The following is a 24,764-nucleotide window of genomic DNA, read 5'->3' as shown; positions in this document are numbered from 1 at the left end:
AACCTATACCTTATCTACGCAATTGTTCTAATGCCCAGGAAATACTGGCCCAGAGTGTTAAGAGTTTATCACTTTGCCCAGCCATGGAATGCATACCTATGCATGTGTGAGCTGGCATGGGAGCTATGGAGATCATCATCATCATCAGTTATTTATATAGCGCCACTAATTATGCAGCGCTGTACACAGAACTCATTCACATCAGATAAGGAGATACCTTAATGGTCCAGGTAGTGGGCTGAAGCCTCACCTTCTGTCCAGCCAGGGGGCTGAAAGTTATGCAGAGGTAATAAATAACTCAATATAATCAGCCTTGTCCTCTGCTTGATACCGCTTGGTCTGTGTGAACACTATTTTGGGACAAATGACCTCTTGTCATGTTGCCCAACATCATATTAACCAATGGGAAAGTTGTTGGAAATCCTGACAGCTCTGTTACGGAGTTCTCCCATGAAAAGTCTACAATTTCTCACAGTGCTGACACATTATGCAATGTCTATTCTCAGTTTATGTTGGTAAAGGTTCACAGTTAGCAAATCCCTCCGTTTAAACACATGGACACTACCAGTTAATAAACCTTATCAATGTGAACCATCTAGAAATTAGACATAATAATACATTGTATTGCAGCGAACCTCTAACCCCTGAGAAGATCAGTTGCAAAATGTCTGTATTTGTCTATGGCCTAAATGGAAACGAGTGTTCCGTGGCCAAGTCCAATAAAAAAAGTGAAGATTTTTAAACTGATCCAATAAAGAATTAACACTTAATACAACATATTGGTAGAAACGTAATTTCCACACCAGGAAAAAGTAGCAATGCAACCGTCTCCAAGAGTCACTTATTTTTAGCTATTTAGAATTGTGATGGTTTCAAGGTAGTGTCAGTGATTTTACAAAGACTGACAATTTCATTTATGGTAAAGATATAAATAAGTATATTAATTAAATAGACGTAACCTATTGATGCATACATGAGCTGCATTTATGTAAACATCTGACATCATTTAATAGAGGCCAAAGAAACACTAGCTCATTGCTTTATATTTTATATGGACCCGGAGCTGGCAGAGTCTTCTCCATACCATATAAGGGAATTAGAAGTCACTGATAATGGCCATATAAGAGAGTTAGGTGACCGAACTGCAAGGTCACTTCTAATATCCTTATTTGAAATTAGCGGCACATTATTTCTTATAAAATAGATATTTTCCCTTTGGAAGATAAAAAAAAGGTGCTTGTATATGTTAATGTGCCTGTAATACGGGATGCGGCCTAGTGAGGTGTAAGGCACATTAGAGTATATCGTCATTTAAAATTAAACTATTTAATTTAGGACTTCATCACCCAATGATCCATCCCTCCATCTATTGCATATGGAACTAAGAATCTTGGGAACATTTAGTGCCTGATTCAGAGATAAGCACTCTTGTGTCTGGTTTCACACTGTGCATGCTTAGAAAGTGAACACATGCAACTACGGCCATTCAGACCTGAGATTTTTGTTACTTAAGAGGCGTGATGAGGGAGGGCAGAGGTGTTCTAAAGCAGTTAATATATAGTACTGGTGTGTTCCAGCAATTTTGTCTGGATTCAGACTGGGAGATAGTTGTAGATGTGATTGCAAATTCAGTTTTATTTGAGGGTGGTCAGGGGCACGTTTAAGTAGCAGGTGATGATGATGTTGAACACCCGAACCAGCGAACCGCTTACAATTAGAGGATTGCGAATGACTTATTGAGACTTTAGTAGTCCCTTGGCCTTAGATTAGGATTGCCGAACGTGTTGGAGAAAAGATGAAAAAATTAAAAATCTTTTTTTTTGCACACATATGGGGAAGTTGTTCCTGCTGTATTAGATTATTCAAGTTTAAAATGACTCTACGCAGCTATTGCACTCATAACATACAGAACAAAAGGTTTGTGTACATGTTCACAAGTTGAATGTTAGTGTCTGAGGGGTAAGACTGTAGCCAAAGGGATGTATCTGCTGCTCAAACAGAGCTGGACGCATCTGAAACTGGCATACATATACTGACACTTGCGTGTGACTATTTACAGCGCAAGTTACGCTTACATTCCACTTTGAATAAGGCCCTTACTGCCTACTACAAAATTTATTGTTCTGCTAAACGCCCATTCTTATTAAATTATATGTTCCATGATATTTATAGGAACGTTACTAACTTTAGTGGAACGATTTTCTTTTGTATTTTATTACATAGTTTCATTTAGAACCTCAGCTCGCTTCGGTCTGATGATAATGTGATTTGCAAACATTTTATTCATGTTTCTGCTTCCTTATGGTTAAAAAACAACAGTTATATAGGTTTCATGGCTTGCCATGACTTCCCTGTAACTCTTACTAAGTACATGGCCTTTTTTCTTTGTAGCTTCATTTCTTCCTAGCATACCTTTATATCATCAAGTAATACTGTTTATTTATCACCCTGTGTTATGACACACAGCTGTTCTCAGGATACAAATGAAGTGAATGCAGTGAGGACAGCAGAGCTATGCCAAAATAATCAGCTCTGTCTGATGAACAAATGCGTAGTTAAAAGATTAAATGTGGACGTCAGCAAGTTAAAGCAATTTGTTTAGTAAAAGTTGTAGGAGGGAGTGCAATAAAGTAGTTACTTGAAGGTGGACAGCCTTTAAATGTATCAGCTTCTCTGCATAACTGATACTTTCCTGTTCTGCAGAGAATTGTTACAACATTGTTGCAACAAGGTAAACAAGTAACAGTAGTCTTGGCTGTCTGCCAAGTTCTATAATAGGGCATGGGGAAGAGGCGATCTGGGGTAAAGAGCTCATGCATTATCTTTTTGAAACAGAATTGATATATGTCTTGGGCAGCACAGTGGCTTAGTGGTTAACACTTCTGCCTTACAGCACTGGGGTCATGAGTTCAATTCCTGACCATGGCCTTATCTGTGTGGAGTTTGTATGTTCTCCTCGTGTTTGCGTGTGTTTCCTCCAGGTGCTCCGGTTTCCTCCCACACTCCAAAAACATACTGGTAGGATAATTGGCTGCTAACAAATTGACCCTAATCTGTCTGTGTGTCAGTCTCTGTCTGTGAGTGTGTGTGTGTGTTAGGGAATTTAGACTGAAAGCCCCAATGGGGCAGGGACTGATGTGAGTGAGTTCTCTGTACAGCTCTGCGGAATTAGTGACGCTATATAAATAAATGGTGATGATGATGATAATTAAATCTCCAGTTCACATGCAGATAAGTTAGAACAACTTTAATATATGCTTATGTGTCCTCTATAAAAAAAGTTACTAATAAATTGCAAATAGTGTTATTATTAACTAGGATATGAATTAACTAAATGTCTGGACTTCTTCTTTAAAGTGTTCATGGTTTTACTGCAGAAATTGAGCTGATGTGTAAATGACTGCACATATCTGAGGATTTTCTGGATAAACCTCTTACTTGTTCATTAGAATTTGCTTTTGAATTGTAAACTAACCTGTAACCCCGGGTGTAATACCCACTGCACACAACAGGAGAAGCGAAGCTAGACCCACGCTGCCCACACACATGGTTCTTGGCACTGAAGACCTCAAATCCAATTTCCTATAGAACACAAGAGAAAAAAAAGGATATTTATCAACAGGCATTTACAACTGTATCAAGACAATTAGAACTTATGCTGCGTAAGATTTTCATACATTTTCAGAATTTAAAATAGATCTGTTAACACTTGGGGCTAGATTTACTAAGCTGCGGGTTTGAAAATGTGGGGATGTTGCCTATAGCAACCAATCAGATCTCAGCTTTCATTTATTTAGTACTATCTACAAAATGACAACTAGAATCTGATTGGTTGCTATAGGCAACATCCCCACTTTTTCAAACCCGCAGCTTAGTAAATCTAGCCCTTGGAATAGGATTAGATCTTGAACTAGTATCATTGTTTAAACTTGGGCTTAGATCAAGGCTTGAGCTAAAGTTGCTAATGCTTGTGGTAGACTCAGATTTAGGATTTAAAGTAATGTTAGTGATATATAAAGGTTAGGACAGGACTATGATACAATTCAGCTTCATATTTCTTTTTACAGTTTTCTTTGAATTTGAATAAAAAGATCTTAGAATTACCTTGGCCAAACCACAGCAGACCCCACTCTTAACAACTAGGAGACCATTGTCATTCTAGGACACCAGGGGTCTGAGATAATACCATTTTAGTGTCTCCACAATACATTACGAGATAGCCTAATGGTGGACCCAGGACAAATGCCCCTTTTTAGATATACCAGCTGTGACTTTTGATTTCCACAATTTGCTGCAACTGCATATGGAGACAGGCTATGGTAGGCAGATCTGTGGCACTGTGAGACACAACTCTTCATAGACATTTGCTTGTATTCTTATAATGTCACCTTCATCAAATGACAGACACTCTGCCAAGTAGACTTAGACTCCAGTACACTGCATCAGACATGTCTATCACAGAGCCATCAAAAATAAAGAGTTACTGACAGCACCAGATAACACTAGATGCTACAGAAGGTCAAATTTAGAGATAAATAAATTTAGAGATAAATAAAGTTGCAGATGAATTTTACGCAAATCAAAATTTGTTTGTTTAGAAGTGTGACGGTGTTTCACAGACGTACAATGTCTTCGAGATCTGACTTTCCACTGTGTTTTTCAATTCCACCTTCTGCTGAATTTTTAGTCTACAAATAGAGCTAGGATAGTGTTAATTCCTTCTGCTCTGTGGTGTGTTTGGGGTATAATCAGGGAGCATTATAGACGGAACAAAATTTATATAGAAATTGAATAAATAAATGATAGGGGGAATTCCACACGTCACATTTAAAGCCAATTTCTACTGGAGAAATGTGCAAAATTCCACACCAAGATGTGCAATAATACACATGACCATTTTGAAAATTCTATATTTAAATTGGATTCATTCATTCTCCTCACGCCATGATACCGTTAGCTGGTAACATAGTGCTATTTTATATAGTGGCAAATTAGAAATACATTTTATGTTGACACCCTTGGTATTCCCAGGACTCTAAATCTGGGTACACACCTATGCAACCATACAAAATGCAATGTCTCTAATGATTTCACCAACGATTGAAAGTCCAGATGAGCATGCTGATCCATGCATACACACCTACCCGCTTTACCTTCACATCTGTGATCTCTCATAACCATCTGCTGAAAAGACATCGTTCCATCGCTGATTGGTGATTTTTAGGAACGTAATAAAACCAAATCAACAGATGTGGTGTGTTTTGTTAAGATAAAACCTGATCGTAGGAGCACACACAATTTTGCAATATCTGACCAAATGGTTGTGAATCGTGTGATCTGCATAATAATTACATAAGTGTGTACCCAGGTTAATATTACACCATCAGCTTGTGATACATTGTTCTGCCACACATGTTTAGAGGTGGTTATGAAAATGGCACTCTTATCATCATATATACAAACTACCATGAACATTTCTATATGGATCATGTTCACTTTAAATGGCAATTTGTAAGCAATATTATCACTAATAACATGATAAACAACTCTCATCTAGACTTTAGCAGCAAGAAGATAACTTCACTTCATATCGTTACACCTTAGACATTTTGGTCTGAGAGTGCAGTCTCCGGTCACTGATAAAGGTGTCCTGACATGGATAATACAATTTGGATGTTTTGCTTCAGGTTACTTTTCTCTAATTCAAGTGTTTGTCATGTCAGTCATTTACCAGCAGACACATTTGGCTTACACATGTTGCATGGTATAAATTGGATGGGAACGGTGTATGCACAGTAACAGAGTGCAGACATGCAGCATCAATCTAATATAACTAAGAGCCCTGCGGAATATGTATTTCATAGCAGTCCTGCTGAAATAGTTGGACCATGGAACACTGGAAGACTGCTACCTGCATCTGTCTTTTCAGCAAACACATAATGAAATTTTGAACATTCCCGTAACACCGGCTCTTTCTGTGCTTGACCCCCGTAGCTGGAAACCTGTTTGCTAAATTTACACTTTTAGGAATTTTCACTGTTCTGGTTTCCAGATATGGGTTTCTTTAGTCACATAATCCATCTGAGCAAAATATTTATGTAGACCAGTAATCATTTTCTCTGTGGATTAGACTGAGCACTCAATCCTGCCCCAGTCCAATACTAATGCAATCATTTCATAAAAGACATAGCACCAGTTTAGCAGGCAATAATGCCAGTTGGGTCAGGATATTGCTGGAGGAGTCCTACGAAGGTATTTACCAACTCCATCTATGTATTCCCTGGTGGGTAGGATGCTTTATTCAGTCCGCCTTGGAAAGACGCCTGGCAGCAACCCTTGGATATATATTCGGATTCCTGGCAAGATCAGTGTTGTTAAATTATTTCCAGCTGTAGATTTGCAGAGGCTCATCAGCAAGGCTACATCCAGCACAAAGGCCGGGTGCCTCTGTTCTCGGAGAGACTGAGCACAAGATGCAGGGTGTGTGTGAGACAGGTTACTATGGGTGGGTGACCTGAACTTCAATCCAGCATTCAAACCCATGATTAACAGGCAAATGCAGGATATTTTACTGCATGCAAATATACGGCAGGAACAAATTCTAGTATCTACAAAACACTCAGGAGATCATTTCATAAATGTTAGGGAGTGCTGAAATGACACTGAGCAACCGTTGTATGTCAGCTATAATTACCAACACTCTGTCTTTCAATGCTTTTGTTTTGAGTAATTGGAAGCAGTCAAATTATGCAGATTAGGCAGCACAACCTCTTAAGTATAGCATCACTGTCAACTTGACCATTTTAAATGTCTCCCAAGGGGCCCTGAGATATTTAACGTATGTATTTTGACACATCTGCATGTAACCTTTGTCACTGCTTCACCCAAACAGTAGTATTTGGCAGCATTAATGTACATTTTCCATTGGGGTCAATGATAATAACATATGGTGTCTCTCACAGGGATAACGTCTCCAGTAATAGCATTCCTGGTCAGATAATTCAGAAAAAGCACAGGCCCTGCTATATATCATTTAGCTGTCATTTGCATACAGAGTAAAATATTTTTTAAGACTTTCAAGGATAACAAAATAATCACTTTTTTTCTACATATAGGGAAATGGAAACCCTTAATTTATTAAGAATATAACTAGATACATGAAAAGCTATTTTAAGGCAGGCTCTTTAGCTGTGGAGGAACTAAAAGTCCCATAATGCCCTGCCAGTCATGGGTTATTCTCCAGATGCTGACATACTGAGATTTATAGCCACACAACAACACAGGTATTATTTTGTCTTAAGGATTGGACTATATAGATGGTTATGCCAAATGATTCAAATTATAGGATTTTTGTCTATATTCCAATATGGAGACCACACTATAGTTTAGTGATCAGTATATTACTGTTGTTGGCTCTGGCTATGAGTTTGAAAACCAAGCAAAATTAATGACACAAAGTTACAAGATAACACAAAAAAGTAAATCTCCCACCAAACATTCTAAAAAAAATAAATACAAGAAAGCAATAAAAGAACACACTGCTAATTTGTGTTCCGTGATAAATATTTACCCAGCTTTGAAACTTGTATAAATTGATGAATGACACAAACCCACACTAAGAGTCAGACATACGTGTCCTCAGCAACTTGCATTTTTCTTCACACACGCACAGAAAAACAAAAGCTCAAAGATGCAGGTGAAATGCTAACTTTGTACAAGCAAAGAACATATTTACAGCATGGATCTGAACCATCAAGTTCTTGTTCTTTGAAAGAAAAATACATTAATCAGACCAGCATAAAAACCTGGAGCTAGATTCTGGCTGTGGTAAGGTCCAATAAAGAGCAGGAATGTAATAAAATAAACAACCCGGCTGCTTTCTGTGTATATATTAAATAGTCAAGTGAGAAAACACAGTGCAATATGGTATACACAGATCACATACCTGTGCACATATCTGCCTTACATGGATCTTCAGATTAAGCCTACCTGGCACAAGTCAGGCTAACGTCATACTGATCATAGATGACTGAGATGCTATCGCTGCAGTGTTCTATGTTCTCAGAATCCTGATGCTCACAGCTCTTTATTCCAAAGTTGTCAACTCAGGAGAACACCCATCTCTGGCTGTACTGCTGTCTGCCCAGTGCCATCACGTCTAATCACAGGACTGTGATAGAAAACTATGCTGTTTAGCAGACAGCTCTTCTCTGTCTGTAATTAGTGCCACAGCCTATGATTTGAGAGAAACGCCTCCTGTGCCCTTCCTCATCCTCAGCAAGGATCCATAGGTGATCTGTCAGTATGCTAGCTGCCAAAATCCTGATACCAGATAACCCACAAGCACCTTGCTGTGCTCATGTCTGTCATGGTGAGTGGAAGCATCAAGTATGTAGATCATCCACAGGATGAAATATGATATTGAACACATGTAACGCTGACTTGTTGTCAGATTTGGCCAAATCTGCATGAACATGTAGAAAACAGCTCAGTGTCAGCTAATCCTATAGAAGAATGCAGGAGAATTTACACACCAAATACCTTACTCAAATATACAGTAAAGAAATGATAAACTCTCAGCCAGAAACGTGCTGGAGATAAGAACAACACTAATCAGGTGGAATAGCCAAATGGTCAGGTCTGGCTTTATCAGAAGATGCTGGACGCGGGGACTGCATGTAAATGGAGATGGTGTAACATTAAAGGAAGAGAAGAGCAAGTTGCATTTTACAATGTAGTTTTTGAATTTTTATACCCTTCAAATGTCTTTTGGAATTACTTATTTTGTTTGAACAGTGATAAAAAAAACTGTTGACATAACATTGTGACTCGTCCCGCAAATGGAATGAGATTCACACATCTCTTATTAAAGGTGACTTCCAAGGTGATCATCCAGGAACGAGTGATCAGGAGCAACCTTTAATAACCACGCTGTAGAAAAAGTACATGAGAATTGTTTGCATAACTATTCTTAATTTAAACTTTAAAAAAAAACAAAAACAATATTCAATATTCAAAATGAGTCATATCAGCATACTAACATAACTCTACAATATGTCATCACACAGAGAATATATAGATTACCAGTGAAGAACCTACCATTACAATCTCACAACCACAATGCATAGCATGCTAATAAAAGCACAGTGTTTCCTGTAAAACAAACATATTGTACCAAACAACAGTTGAACTTGTTTATCCTCTGATGTATGTTAAACAACTAGTGGCAGATCTAACCATTTACCAAAAGCAGGTGCAGGATTCAGACTTGGCTCTGGATTAATACAACAATACCACTGACGTCAGATGCATTCAATTTACAGAAAGAGAAAACATTTATTAATTAGACAATATATATAAACAAACATGACAATATAAAAAAGGGATTATGTCTGGTCTATGGCTCATCACATTTCATGGCTCGGCTAACAAGAATAGAGCTGTAAGGAGAACAGATATCACTGTCAGTTAAGAGAGGAAGTGAGAGGATCTGTTGCGGTCTGTGCTGACCACATGGGAAAGGAAAATAGATAGGACACCAGGTAAGCAGTCTTTTCATTCCTAAGGTTTTGGAGTTGGACATCTGTATTCAGTCAGCATCAGTGGCAGGTAAAGGTGCATAGATGAAGATCTTTTCTCTGCACTGTTATTAATGATTTTAATCCAGGATGGGGTGGATAGTCCTTTATAACCCACCATGGCAAAACTACCTGTAAGAAAATGAAAGGTGATAAAACAGATTCCTGTTACAATAATTTTTCCTATCTGCATAACTAGTTGTGTCTACCACTCCTTTTCTGATCAAAGGTCCACAGGGCTGGATTTACATAATTGGAGACTGTAGACGCACAACCTTTAGTGCACTAACTCCATCCATAGCCAGCCATACCTCTTTTTCACAAAATATTCCATACCATTGCATGTCTTACCGAAAGCAGAATAAAGTCCACTCTCTCCTCAGATAAACTCTCAAGCTCATAATACTCATTCATTCATTTCTTTGCAGCTACAAGAAAAACAAGCTGGATGTATTAACTTTGTTTCCAGGGGCGGCACATGGCATCTTTGGGCCCCATATCAAAATATAGGGGTATGCCCTTCGATGACTGTCCACTTCCTATCAAGGTCATGCCCGTTATAAGAACAGACCCACGCTCTGTGGGATCGTTGTATGCGCAGTGAAGCCCTATATCAGACTTCATTGTGTATGCTATGGCCACCACGAATGCTCATTAGAGTAGACCTTGGGAGGGTGACTCATAGGAAATGAAGAATGATAGCAAAAAGGTGCTCTGTCAAGTGCATATTAAAAAAAGGCTGAGATATGTGCTGTACCAGGATAGAGTTGCCTCTTAGCTAATGTGCCCCCTAGGTACAAGCCTACAGTGTCCAATGCTAAATGCATCTTTTCAATTCTAGTCCTCATTCTGCAGCTAACACATGTAAGTCCTTATTTTGCAGCTTATGTATGTTAGTCCTTATTCTGCAGCTTACATATGTTAGTCCTCATTGTATAGCTTACATATGTTAGTCCTCATTCTGTAGCTTTTGTATGTTATTCCTCACTGTGTATGTTACGTATGTTATTCTGTAGCTTACGTATGTTAGTCCTCATTCTGCACCTTATGTTTGTTAATCCTCATTGTGTAGCTTACGTATGTTATTCTGTAGCTTACGTATGTTAGTCCTCATTCTGCAGCTAACATATGTTAGTCCTCATTGTGTAGCTTACATATGTTAGTCCTCATTCTGTAGCTTACGTATGTTATTCCTCATTGTGTATCTTACGTATGTTATTCTGTAGCTTACGTATGTTAGTCCTCATTCTGCAACTTATGTTTGTTAATCCTCATTCTGCAGCTAACATATGTTAGTCCTCATTGTGTAGCTTACATATGTTAGTCCTCATTCTGTAGCTTACGTATGTTAGTACTCATTATGCACCTTATGTTTGTTAGTCCTTATTGTGTAGTTTACGTATGTTATTCTGTAGCTTACATATGTTAGTCCTCATTCTGCAACTTACGTTTGTTATTCCTCATTCTGCAGCTTATGTATGTTAGTCCTCATTCTGCAGCTTATGTATGTTAGTCCTCATTCTTCAGCTTACGTATGTTAGTCCTCATTCTGCAGCTTACTTCAGGTCATTACCTTTTTTATGAAGCTCTATAGGTTTTGCTGATCCCAGTTTGATGAAAATAGACATTTCAGAAATGGGAGCAGTTTCCAGAATATCTCTAGAGCAAATAAGAACCACAGACCTAGGACATAAAAAAATAAGTTGACTTTGGGCGCAACCAAATCTGATGCTGAATAAAGGATTATGGATGTGATTTGTGCTCTGTACATACCTCTGTTTCATTGATGTTTGAATGTAACTGGACATTGCTTTTGTTGTGCTTAAATCATTGATCATTTCAAAATGTCTCTTGCTTACTACTGTTCCTGAACATGCATCCAGCACCAAGAAGAAAAGGCCTCTCCTCTTGAACATGAAAGCTTCCTCATCAACCTACACAAAGAAAGAAATCTATACAGTACGGAGAATCGAGACTGACGGTTTTTATGGTTATGGTTGGTTTTCACTGTTTATGACTTCAGAATAAAGTTCCAATGAAAAAGTAGGAAAAAGAGGACAAATGAGTGATTGAGGGGAAGGGTCACAATGTATATATATATATATATATATATATATATATATATATATATATATATACACACACATAGTGTATATAGAACATGGCCTTATCTGGGAGGAGTTTGTATGTTCTCCCCGTGTTTGCGTGGGGTTCCTCCGGGTACTCCGGTTTCCTCCCACACAACAAAAACATACTAGTAGGTTAAGTGGCTGCTAACAAATTGATCCTAGTCTCTCTGTCTGAATGTGTATGTTAGGAAATTTAGACTGTAAGCTCCAATGGGGCAGGGACTGACATGAGTTCTCTGTACAGCGCTGCGGAATTAGTGGCGCTATATAAATAAATGGCGATGATGATGATGATGATGATGATATATATATATATATATATATATATATATATATATATATATATATATATACACAGATGTATATCTCTGGAGTCCCGTGCTCATGTGTTTTTTAGTGAGTTGTGGACTATCTAAGGGCAAGATGAAAATTACTGTAAAAGTAATATTTCTGCTTGTATTTATATATTTGTATTTATACTATACTAGCTAATGATAAACATCTGACGTATACATATGGGGCTTTGACAGGGAAGGTGGGCCCCCCTGGTAGTTACGCCCTTGGTTATTACCTTGATGAAGGCAGATTTCATTCCAGTTAAAACATCCTCCCTTCGAACAGAATGCACCTGTATCTTCGTGTATTTGACTGATGGGACACTACTTATAGCGACCTGCAAAGGCATTAACATGATAAGCATTACATAAATGTCTAGAATAATTTGACAGAAGGAAAACATTAGTATATGCTAAACTATTTCAATAAAAGGGTTATTAGAAAAATACCACAGAGCTGTGTCATGTGACTGCTCCGACCTTCCCGCCTTGACGGTCAGCTGACACAAAGCACTGCGGTTTATTACAAACCTCACTATTTCTGTGCCTTCTTCATGGTGTATAGAGTTCACCTCATTATTGCAACAACAGTGTATCTTAGATGCCCTAGTGCAAGGACACATTCACCTGAATGACTGTTGTTGGCTGTAAAAATCAATGTTGCGGGAGTCCAGCTACTATAGTACGAGTATTAGAAATGCAGTTGAAGAAAAAGACCCCCCTTTAGTATCTGCCCCTAGTGCAGATGTATTTTCTGCAGTATGAGTAGCGTTACATCTCTATGTTCTTTTATCTTTGTACCTGTGGGGCCCCACACTGGGTACAGGGCAAGGCAATTCGTTGGGACACGGTCAGTTTTGAATGTTGGACGATACTGGCTCCGTCAGGGAAAGGTTTAGGTATGCACTTATTGGAATCATACGGATGAAAGTGGGCTGTGATCTTAATCCGCTCACAGCCATGCTGGGAACAATAGCTATGTCCTTTTCGAGCTTCATGGGCTTGAAGATGAAGGAAGAGATATCTGATAAAAGAGAAACAGCGGCAAATTACTAAATACATCTAGCACACGCTACCCTTAAATTAATATAAATACACTTTTGACCCGATTTTACCTCTAAAATCAGTATATTGATCCTCTTAATATGGATTACAGTATTTAGTAAGCATGGGCTGGAATTTGTCATTGTAAGAACTTCATTTTTAGATGTTAAGTGGTTCCTTAACCCCTTATACATAAGGAAAATGCTGTTATAAGCAATGTCAGATACGGGTATGGTCTACAAGCCTAAGTGAGACCACTAATTCATAATGAATCAATAAGGCTGCAATCTCATGAATGGTAGTTTGGCCTACAATTGGCTGCCTCCAGAGGTGTAGCTGGGACTTTTTCCCCCCTGAGTAAACTTTAAGCCCATACCATCTTTGTACCATGTCACACCCCTCCCCAATTTTGCCATGCTATGTCACTAAATAACGTACTTGCCTACTTCTTGGACTTATGCCCATGTTTATAAGCATTTGTTTTGTTTGCACAATAGTTTTTCAGTATTAGGCAACAATAAAACAAACAAAAACCTCTGCAGTACAAAAGAAACAACTCCCTGTCTTAAGTGGAAAAAATGCTGAAAAGCATAATATATGTACGTGCAGCAAAGCACCTATCAGCATCAGTGGAGCATTCGCAAACAATCAATCACAAGCGGCCCACTATTGCTGGTGACCGTCATCATTCGCTATTTGCACCTGCCAAGGACTGCCAGCAAATAATATTGCTTGGACAGCTGCATATATGCTTTTATGTTCTAGTGTGCATGTTTGTAAATGTACATATTATTACTGTACTCTGCCTATGTTACAACGCCCCTTCCCTCCCCCATCCTGCCTTCACAACCAGATGTAAGTGCTAGAATCAAGCGCATCTGCATAGGCACATATACGTGCCACTGCTTCTCTGGGCATGAGCAGAGCAATGTCAAGCTTTGCAAACTGGCGCAGTATTCACTCTGCATCAACCCCTTTATGGGTACACTCAGACATCATTGTTTGGAGCAGCTAGTGATCAGAGTAGAGGTTTAGCTATATTATTAGGAATTACAGTACTTTAACTATGGGTGATTTTGATTCCTTTCTTAAATCTGCTTCTCAAAAACATGACAAGTCATGAATTCCCCTGCGATAATAATCAGGCACATTCCTGTTCTACTTCATAAAATAAATCAAGTTATTAGAAATATTGTGCCTGCGTAGCAGGAGGTAAGTAGCTGCCACACATGAGACATGAGCATTGTTGTACAGACAAGCACACAGGCTGCTGCCCATTGTACTGACATGGTAGTGCAGGTGCGACATTTAAACTGTACTGTGACCTTCATCTGAGTGTTTTAGGGATGCATGATAATATCTTCCCTCCAGGGAGCATACTCTGAGAATAGCATGTTCCAGCAAAGTGTAGCGTGCAGATAGAAACTGTAAGCATTAAATAAAGGTCTCAGTTTAGTATCAACTTATAATAGGTAATCATGAATGCGTGCACAGTACTATAAACAGTCATTATAAATTGTAATTTTGATGAATTTCAGTAAATAATATGAAACATATATCGTACGACCCCAAACAGCAGGACCAACAGAATACTTACCCAGACTCCTTGCTGAAGTGATAAAGTCGAACTCCTGATTTATTCAGAGCCTGATGGATAGATGGGGTCATGGAATAATGGCGGACACTGTGGACCTTTCCAGTATGACGCTCGTAAACATCCGCTGTGACTTGAAATACCGCACTTTGGGGGTAACACAGAGCGATTTGCAGCCAATCTCCCCTGTTAGAGACAAAGGTAAAGGCCTGGTTTTGTAGTAATAGGTACCATCAAAATATACAAAATGTTTTAAAGGATAGAATATTAGAAAGGGTGGAAGGTATACGAGTTCTAAGGAAACAGAGGGAATGTGCTTTGCCACTTTTAGTAGCAACAATCTGTCTGTCTTGTGAGAGGCAGAAACTGCTGTGACATCTTGTGCAGTGTTGGGTAGAGAATTGATAAGATACCATTAACAAATTATTGAACTAATTGGTGTCAAGTGACTGGTTGTGCGATCTCCCAATGCACACATATCATGCGATTTCCCACATATCCTGTGTCAATCAAAACTGTTGCTGTAGCAAGTATACTTATTCTGCAGAGATGGAGTATAATAACAATATTTGTATCCCGGGGCCTGTTTAGCAAGGCCCCAGATCTTCCCCATACAAACAAGTTATCAATATTTGTCAATTATACAGGCACCGCAGACTCCATCCACCTGTCATTATGGTTATCACCGATGTTCCCGCCATCTCTATGCCACTTGGTCCTGGCTTTGCTCACCGTCCATGTGGTCAGCCCTCTCTGCCACCAATGCTGATTATTAGACACAGCAACTAAGCCAAGCCCTGCCTTGTTTTTCCTTCCATCCCTGGAGACAGGCAGTGGTGGGGCTTTTGGAGTTATGTGATTCATCAGTGCAAGCTCCCTGTGCTCAAGATAAGCAAATCCTTCTTGGAATGATGAGTAGGAGGAATCAAGTGGTGCCCATATAATTAACAAGTACTGAATTATCTTAACAACACATAGTGCCCTTGGAATAAAGAGTTTACTGTCTACTCCAATGGACTTTAAAATTGTTCTTGATGTGTATAGCAAGATATTTGTAATCTGAAGGTAGGGGTGTATATTAATCAGGGGAGGACTGGGAAATTTTAGCACAGGGGGCAAGACTTGACTCAGCAGCCTATTAGGAACATCATGGAACTGGCCCCCCTGCCCTCTAGCCCAGCCTGCCCCTGATATTAATACACTTGGGGTGAATCAATAACAATATATAAACTCATAAGTGGATAATGCATTTGTGAGTGTATCAGAGGATCATCAGGCATTAATAAACTGTCCAGAACAATGGTAGTTTTAACGCCAAGACCAAATTGTGAAATATGCTAAGGCCTTTTTAGTTATGTCACTATTTTACACTAACAATACAAACCTCAAAACTGTCCATCTCCTGACTCCCACCACACCCATACCCTCTTCATTCCAAAATTACTCCCATTTGGGTCCGATATACTAGATATAAACTTGCTCTGTTGGGTGCCAAATACTTTTACTGAACTAGTAGATTAATAATAGCGAACATTATATATTCTTTTGTTTGCATTACTTGTTGATGAATCTATGTATATAAAACCAGTGTTTTATGTGAAATTGTATATGAAAAACTGCCATGTACTAGTGTTTCAACAAATGCAAAAAAAAGTATATATTTTAGGTTTCCATATTGCCATTGGAAATGTCAGAAGGAATGACAATGGTGTATGCAGGTTTTGTGATTTCTGGGAGACAGATTATACATGGCGGATTAACCAATGCCAGTCTTGTATGTATTATCTAGCGGGTATATAGTGCTCTGCCATTTTGGTGCACTGCAGGAAAAATGTTTCCACATTGAAAATGAACATATATTAAAGTGACAGCTAAGTACACTTGAGAATTTAACATTTAGGCCATTTCCCAAAGAGAGCTGCTTGGAGCTATATTACTGCAGTAGTCTGAGCCCCGGGAGCAACCCAGGATAACAATCAGCTCCAAGCACAGCCAAGAAAATTCCTAAATCTGGAAGACATTCCTTTGCTGAAAAGTGGCCAGGCCTTACATGTTCCACCACTCTCTAGCCAGTTTGTAATTATTAATATGTATTTCTGTTAAGTAGGGATTTATTGTTGCAAAATTGAAAAGGTATATGTGTTAAACAGTCTCAGGAGGTGCCATTAACATAATCTCCTCTCTGTGTCTGCAGTTCCGTAAGCCACATGAACAGGATCCCCTTTCCTCTTGTGCCTAGCTGACTGTAATCCTAGGGTACCCCCTGGACTGGCCCTCGAGGCTTATCCCCAAATAGGTTGACAGAGGCCATTAATTGAGAAATGCAGTAAATAATCATGCCCATGCAGGCTCCTTCTCCTAAAGGAAATGAGATATTTTATCACTTTCTGGGAATCAACAATAATCGCAATATACTCATTATAACTGATTGGAAACAGGACTGCAAGATAAACTCAACTGACCGTCTCTGACATTCTTTTCTCAAAGCTGAATCATTTATTATTTGGCAAAGATGGAACAACATGCCTATTTTTTAGGACAGGCAATCTACAATTCTTCTCCCACTGAATATATCATCCCTCGCTCCATCTCATGGGACTGATACATTCTACTAAGGGAATTATGGTTTGGGCTCATTTGTAAATATTGACTTTTTTTATCTTGTGTTCTTGTTTATGTCTGTACTCAATTAAACCTTAGCCTTAAGACCTTAGTGTACTTGAAGTATGCAATGTCTATCCACTCACTCTAAAAAGAATTTCTGAAGAGCCCTGAGTATTTGAGAGGGAGTGCTGAAAGTGAAGTTTCTTATGTGCTTAAAGCTCAAAAATCAAAACTCTAAAAAAGTATTTACAGAACTTTGAATAATTAATATACTACAATGGGGGATATTTAACATGTGCAGCAAAGAAAACCATATCAACAGCAATACCTGAACTAAGGGAAGCCTGAGTCTGTCTGATTCTGTGGGTTACTCACTATACAAATATGTCCCTATGCTACTAAATTACCTCTAGTCATGTAACATTGTCTGCTGACAAGAAGAAAGCTACTCACTATCATACGTGTTATGGTTCCATTCAAGTAACAGGTGCTGATTGTAATAATAAAACTCCTGGGGCTCAATACATTATTTACCTTATTGGTAGTATGTGTGTCTACTGCCTGGCTACTCAGACTGAACAGGAATTATATAAAGTGGAAGCATCCAGACGTTCATATTAAAGGTCTGGGGCATTGAATTGCTATGGAAACTGTGCATTTACAGGCCACATCGTGCATTCCATTACTACACTGAAAAACATGGATTTCATTTGAATTCACACTCCCCCCCCCCCCCCCCACTGGTTGAACAGCCCATAGACATTGTGCCATAAGCTGAGACAGGGAAGTATTGAGAATTTTACTTTTACATAAGACTTCAAATAAACAGAAAACACTAAGGGATATATTTTCTAAACTGCGGGTTTGAAGAAGTGGAGATGTTGCCTATAGCAACCAATCATATTCTAGCTGTCATTTATTTAGTGCATTCTACAAAATGAAAGCTAGAATCTGATTGGTTGCTATAGGCAACATCTCCACTTCTTCAAACCCGCACTTTAGAAAATCTAGCCCTAAGAGCTTTGTCCGTACATGGTAAACCTTTACTTATTATATCATATTGGTGAAGCGCTTATATTTGTATAGCACTGTACAATATATGTGATGACAAATTAGGCTAAGCTTGAGAGAGACTCATTAATTGTGTTCTTATGAATTATATTACTACATGATCCGGCTAGTTAACCCTAATCATGTTACAATCTGATCATTGCAATCACATTGGGTCTGTACGTCACTTATTACAGTGGTTGGAAGATGACCTCACCAATGGCAGTGATTCTCTCACCACATATTACAGCAACATTTTATTAAATATGATCAGATTATTCTTGAGCTTCAGGTTACTTATGAGGCCACACATTCGGCAATATTGGGCCAATCGTCTAATACAGACGTGACAACTGGCTTCTCTGTGGCTTCACACTGTAGTGCACCTGGACCTGGTCTAGTCTTTTATTAGTTAGTTCTTGTATCAAGCTGACCTGATATATCTACTTTCACCATCACATCACTTGTTAATGCTTTATATAATGTACACATGGGGTTGTTCCCATTGCCTTTCATTTATGACAAGTATAACAATTTTTAAGCCCTTAGTTTGAAAATGTTCATGTGGAAAGTGTAGTGTCAGAACGAGACAAGGCAAGAGACACCTACATATGAGAATCTAAGGATAATCCTATATAAACAATGTGTATATGATCAAGTTTATAGGCTCTTTTAGCCTCAGTCCAACAGAAATCAAATGATACTGTCCTCTGTTACATCTACTCTTAAAGCTCAGATCACCTGGTACATGCTTCATCTCTGGCTGTAGTCATCGCTTTGTAAATCTCCTCCACTATTTATCACTACTCAGAAATGAATATATTATATATAGATGGGTAACTGGAGGACAGCAGTGTCAGCTCCCAGCTTTGTGATGCCCCGGAACACACCCTAACACTGCAAAGCATTTGAAGCTGTTGTTCTAGGGCTCCAAAATGAAATTCTGCTGATAGGAGAATGGAAGTCTTATGGTGTGAGCAAGCTGCAGATGACCAGAAGGGATGGCCAGCTGACACGGTAAGGTAAGTGAAGGGAGGGGTGCAGAGAAGTAACTTAAAATTTTAGCGCCTTGGGCAAGAAGGAACACTTCCATCCCCCTAGTCTTCAGTTGTAACCAAATTAAACTACATCAATCATAAAATGTGCCCCCCCCTCCCTCAGCATTGTGTCCTGGGCGGTTGCCCCTCTCGCACAGCCCTAGCTATGGCACTGAAGTGGTGAGTGTCTCTCCCTAGAAACTTTGAGCGCCCCTGGTTTCTGGGTCATTGATCCCATACCTCCCTGTACTTACCTACCTACCCATCCATCCTAGTGGACCAAGAAGAAAGAAAGTGGCAAGATACAGGTTAATATCACCAGAATACAAAACACATAAAGAATCTATCAGGTTTCCATTTGAAACAGTTGACACCATTTAGCTGGGAAGACTTTGCTTCAGTAAAACCCAGTAGAAGCAGAGACCTGCCAAGATTTGAGGTTTCTGAACACAAATAAACAGCAACACTGATATTACAGAGCACTTGCAGACAGAGTGTAAATCCCTCCAGTGAACATTGCCAGGGTTCTTCTACACGTCCTCAGCCCTGAATGCAAGGGCCTGCATACACCACAAAACTTCATCTGCTCCAGAGACCTAGCTATGATGCTCATACATGGCCAGTCCTATGTATCCACGCTGACACCAATATGCCTGCATCTGTGACCAAGCTGCTGCGGAGGAGCTGCCATATGCTTCTGTTTGAAAATGAGTTTGCTTTGTGAAAAGTGTTGGCAACCACAGCAGACTCTTATGAGCTGCGCTACAGTGGGGAGTTCTGGCAGTTATCAGCATTGACAGAGAACAAAGAGTCATTGCCTGGAAGCTAGTTAGAAGCTCGGCCTCGCTGACAACCCTGATTGAAACCCTCAGAATGCAACTAATTAATTGTTGAAGGCAAAACAGGGACATGTTGCGTCTAAATCACTCATCCTGCCACAAGTGACAGTCGCATACTGCTAGACCCACACATATGCTGCTAGGGAATCCAGCAAGACAGCAGCATGCTGTGCTCCAGGCACCAGTAATGACTTAACACTTACTGTTTATAGCAATCCAGAGAACTTTTCTCACCTGTAAAAGCAGATTTCATGGCACACAGAACAAGTGTTTATGTAGAATGGTATTGAGACAGTGATGAAGTAGGGATTCAGCATCATCACTAGTCAACACTTCACAGGAAACCAACCGCTGACTAAATAATACTGGCTATACGCACAAAGAGGAAAGCACAACATCCTCTCTGGGTGCACAGTACAATTCCATTGGGCAGGTGCAATAAGGCAGTGTTTACTTGAGGAGCAGAATTTTGCAGTGGCTGATGGGAAGAAAGCCTCGCTATATAGAGAGCAGGCGCACTGGTACCCCTAGTTTTACGGAGCAGTGCAAAAAAAATTATTTCATTTTGCAAAACGAGGTTGGTGACATGAGATAAAGGTGTGGTGAGGGGAGATTTTTAGGAATGTTCTTTGCTTTGCTTTCACCCTTCAAATAAAACCACTTGAATTTTGCGTTAGCTCTGAGGAGGTGAAGATCAGGTTTCATCGTAATTTTAATGGGACGCAATCTGCATATTCCATTTACACTTTGGTGAAAAAGCCAATAATTATCTCACTTTGCTCAATGTAAAACAAAGATGCCTATTTATAAATCTGTTTTTTACACTAAAATCCCCCGAAAATGGCAGCCACATCTTTAAGTCAAGTTGAAATTTATTAATAGGGCATCGCAGCAGATATAGGAGATATCTGATGCTTTGCCTTTATTTTCGAACTCTAAAGCAGAAGTCTATAGGGACTGCTATTTTGCACAATGGTGTTCGCTATAGACGTAGAAATAATATTGTATTGTTCTGTAACAGTACTGGTGAGCCTACTCTGTACTTGGTGAGGAGCGCACTCATTCTGCCCAACTCCTCACATCAGCCAGTACATAATTCTACTCTTCCACAAAAGCTCTGCAAACCTTGTTCTTTGGCAGAAAGCTTGGCGGACTGTCATGAATCAAGGTACGCGGTACCACCAAACAGGATCTTATGATGTGGCTCAGCAAATTCTGCACTTCATAAATGAGACCCTGAGAAATGAAAAGCCTGGGGCATATAACATGACAAAGTGGGTACTGCCCCATCTATGGTATCTTATGCTGATGTTACTTAATAAATAAAGGGTACAGAACCTTCCCAGATGCCCTGAGTACATCCTATTACCTTTGATGTTTACAGCTGTGTCGCACCCAGAAATGTACCAAGGAACATCAGCACACACCTATAAGCCTAGATGAGTCATTTCTTTTTCTATAGTCTACATTTGTAACTGATTTATAATACCAACATTCTAGGCTTATACTAACACATAACATCCACCTGCAGACCTGTTCTGTGTCAGCACAAGCCTATGTCCTGCTCTTAAACCTCAGTGGCTGTGCCACGGATTCAAAAAGCTGCCATACTTTATCAGAGCACTATATGCATATTTTTCCCTAGGAGCTGAGTTATAATATATGTTTGTTACCTGTTGAAGTTGATTGGGTATAGGATGACTTCTCTTGGGGATTGGCCCTCCCATCGGATAGTATAGGGTTGCTCTAACATCACCACTGGCTGGTACTGCTGATACGGTGCCCCCTTATTCACACCAACAAGTCTCAAAGGATTGGAGGGATATGCTGCCCTGGCCACCAATATAGTGAGGTTTTCAGGGCGCCTGGCCTGGATGTACAGCTGTAGAGAGAGATGGCAGCAATAATAGGTAGGTAAGTCACGTGACCTTAAACATGAGGGTTCTATAAATATTTACCTCTGATATTTTGGCCTGAGCCAGGGCCAACCGAAATAATGAAACACTATTACAAAAAGTAGTTTCATTGGGAACAGGCACGGAGCAAGTACAAGCTGAAGAATGTGTTTACAGTACAGAAAGAAAAATTCTATTTCACAGTTATTGTTGTCACTTGATATGAAACATCCAGGAAGACAAATTAGGAATCGTCAACCAGGACGATATGTAAAACAAAAAACTTCTACAAAAGGACATTATACTGAACACACACTTATAATTTATTTTGGAAACAATAGCAGTTTTATATGATGCTTAGCAAGTTACACAATAGCATGAAAGCTGCTTACCACCTTTGGATAACTTTTTTGGTTTTGTTTAAGCTCTACTGCAACTTTTACTAAACACATTGGGCTAGATTTACTAAGCTGCGGGTTTGAAAAAGTGGGGATGTTGCCTATAGCAACAGATTCTAGCTGTCATTTTGTAGAAAGTACTAAATAAATGAAAGCTAGAATCTGATTGGTTGCTATAGGCAACATCCCCATTTTTTCAAACCCGCAGTTTAGTAAATCTAGCCCATTGTGTCATTTTTCTGGCTCCTTTTTGTGCTTTTCAACCACGTGTTTATATACTGAAATGACATAGTTTACAACGCACCCTAATGTGGTCTCACACACATTAGATACCCACTTGTGCTCAGAAAGCAGCTTTATAGTGTGTCCATGAGCTAAGAAAAGAAACAAATGTGCATGATTTTATAAATGTCTGGATGAAAGGCACGGAAAGAAGCTAGAAATGTAAAGTGATATATTTAGTAAAAGTTGCAAGACGGCATGTACAGACCAACAAATTAAAGTCATCTGTCCATATTATTATTACACGTAATGATAAGAAAACATTCTACATTATTCATGGTCTTGAGTCTTTGAATAATACTTAAATTGTACAGTATTCACGTTGTCACTGAATGCAGTGTGGGATAATAAATTCACATTTTCTTTTTTGAGTGTTTACTATATTTCCATGGTTAGTTAGCCTGTGGCTCTCCAGGTGCTAATGTTAATAAAAACACAATGTACCTTTCAGGTGCCCCCAAGCGGCCTGCTGAATTTCTTTTACCATTCACCCTGTATAATGTTCGTGTGTGTCGGGAGATTTGAAGTGTACGCTATAGGGAGAGTTGTCTCAGAGGAATATTGCATAGAAGCCACTGATAGCCCAAGAGCCCATTTGCTACTCAATACAGTAATCAGGTTTTACATCGGGAGGATGGAGAAGTCATTTAAGTTCCTACTTTATTTTCCATAGCACTAGGGGGTAGATTTACTAAAGCTTCTAAAAAAACAAAAGTGGAGGTGTTGCCCATAGCAACCAATCAGATTGTAGCTAACATTTTCTAACCTGTAGTAGTTTAATGTTAGTTGGAATCTGATTTTGTTGTTTTAGCTTTAGTAAATTTACCCCTAGATCTCTTTATCAAGAACTAGCAATAAAACCCGACCTGCAAATGTATTTTGGGCAATTGTTTTTAACCCTGTGAAACCTTTCTCAAAATTAGACCCAATACTACAGTAACATAAGCCAAACATTAAAAAGTGTCTCTAAAAGGTGATTAATTAAGGGAATAGTTAAAATTTAAAAGGCTATTTGCCAGGGCGATACACCCAAACTCTACCAGTGAATGCTTGGTTACTAAAGAGAAATATGCTAATAGGGAAGAATCCTTGGTAGAGATATTTTTAGATTATCTATGAATTCATGGAAAGGATTGTCAAGCAGATGATAATAGCTCTGGGTGTAACAACAAAATATCTTCAGAACTAACTCCTGTGACAAAGGTATAGAACAAGTCTGAGAAGCTGAGGTATAGGAAAATCACACATATCTACACCCCTAAGAGGAATGTAACTTGTTGTCAGAGAAACAGAACAAAACTAATTTACAATGTAGGGCAGAGAAAGACTCCCCAGCATTTAATGTTCCGTGGCAGAACTACCCGAATTCCTCCCTCGCTTTCACCTGTGCAGTGTTACCCCGAAGACACTTTCCCGGTACATTAAATCTTTTTATTGTTACCTGGCTGAAGTTTACACTTTGGCACCCTAATTTCTGGTAATTACAACTTGTTTTGTTCAGCCCTCTGGCTCTGGGATCGGTGAGACAGCTCACTGTAAACAGCACCATGCTTCATTGCTAGGTACTAACGTCATCCTAGATATGTGTCCCACATATGATGTATGATATAAATATGCAGACACATCGTAAATGTAGTGTACATACATGCAGGCACATGAAAACAGAACTGGGCTCTCAAGAAGCAATAGAAATCAGTCCTTTATGTAGTCGTAATACAAATAACATGTAATATATTTACAATACATCCACAACTAAATCATCTTTAGTTTACAAAAATAGATCAGCATTGCCATGCCACCAGCTAGCAACTACCAGAACTGAATAAAATGTACACTGTACACCTATAGTGTTGGCATGTTAAAGGGGATGTCCACCTTTGGACAACCGCTATTTGGTGAGACCTTTATTGTACCCCCTTGGTGGACATTGAGCCGCACCACTGCAGCACGGTGGCTCAGACTTAGCACTTCTGCCTCGC

The 24,764-nt window shown here is 39.2% G+C and overlaps 2 protein-coding genes across 5 annotated transcripts in view; both read right to left on the bottom strand.

Moving 5' to 3' along the window:
* CEMIP (cell migration inducing hyaluronidase 1) overlaps positions 1 to 24,764 on the bottom strand; it is a 101,425-nt gene that overhangs the window by 52,884 nt on the left and 23,777 nt on the right. For both annotated transcript variants that reach the window (XM_075207793.1, XM_075207794.1), the window contains exon 2: positions 3,476 to 3,582. In XM_075207793.1, the coding sequence (XP_075063894.1) occupies positions 3,476 to 3,548 (73 nt within the window). In that variant the 5' untranslated portion in view covers positions 3,549 to 3,582. The remainder of the gene's footprint in view (positions 1 to 3,475; positions 3,583 to 24,764) is intronic.
* Positions 9,312 to 24,764, bottom strand: part of LOC142151784 (cell surface hyaluronidase CEMIP2-like) — a 60,638-nt gene continuing 45,185 nt past the window's right edge. For all 3 annotated transcript variants that reach the window (XM_075207791.1, XM_075207790.1, XM_075207792.1), the window contains 7 exons: positions 21,884 to 22,092; positions 14,684 to 14,866; positions 12,844 to 13,066; positions 12,279 to 12,380; positions 11,352 to 11,512; positions 11,152 to 11,261; positions 9,312 to 9,710 (listed from right to left, as the gene is read on the bottom strand). In XM_075207791.1, the coding sequence (XP_075063892.1) occupies positions 9,562 to 9,710; positions 11,152 to 11,261; positions 11,352 to 11,512; positions 12,279 to 12,380; positions 12,844 to 13,066; positions 14,684 to 14,866; positions 21,884 to 22,092 (1,137 nt within the window). In that variant the 3' untranslated portion in view covers positions 9,312 to 9,561. The remainder of the gene's footprint in view (positions 9,711 to 11,151; positions 11,262 to 11,351; positions 11,513 to 12,278; positions 12,381 to 12,843; positions 13,067 to 14,683; positions 14,867 to 21,883; positions 22,093 to 24,764) is intronic.

Source organism: Mixophyes fleayi, chromosome 4, assembly GCF_038048845.1.
Source record: "Mixophyes fleayi isolate aMixFle1 chromosome 4, aMixFle1.hap1, whole genome shotgun sequence".
In the NCBI taxonomy this organism is placed as follows: Eukaryota; Metazoa; Chordata; class Amphibia; order Anura; family Limnodynastidae; genus Mixophyes; species Mixophyes fleayi.
Note: the sequence above shows the minus strand (reverse complement) of the source record. Positions and strands in the feature narration are given on the sequence as shown.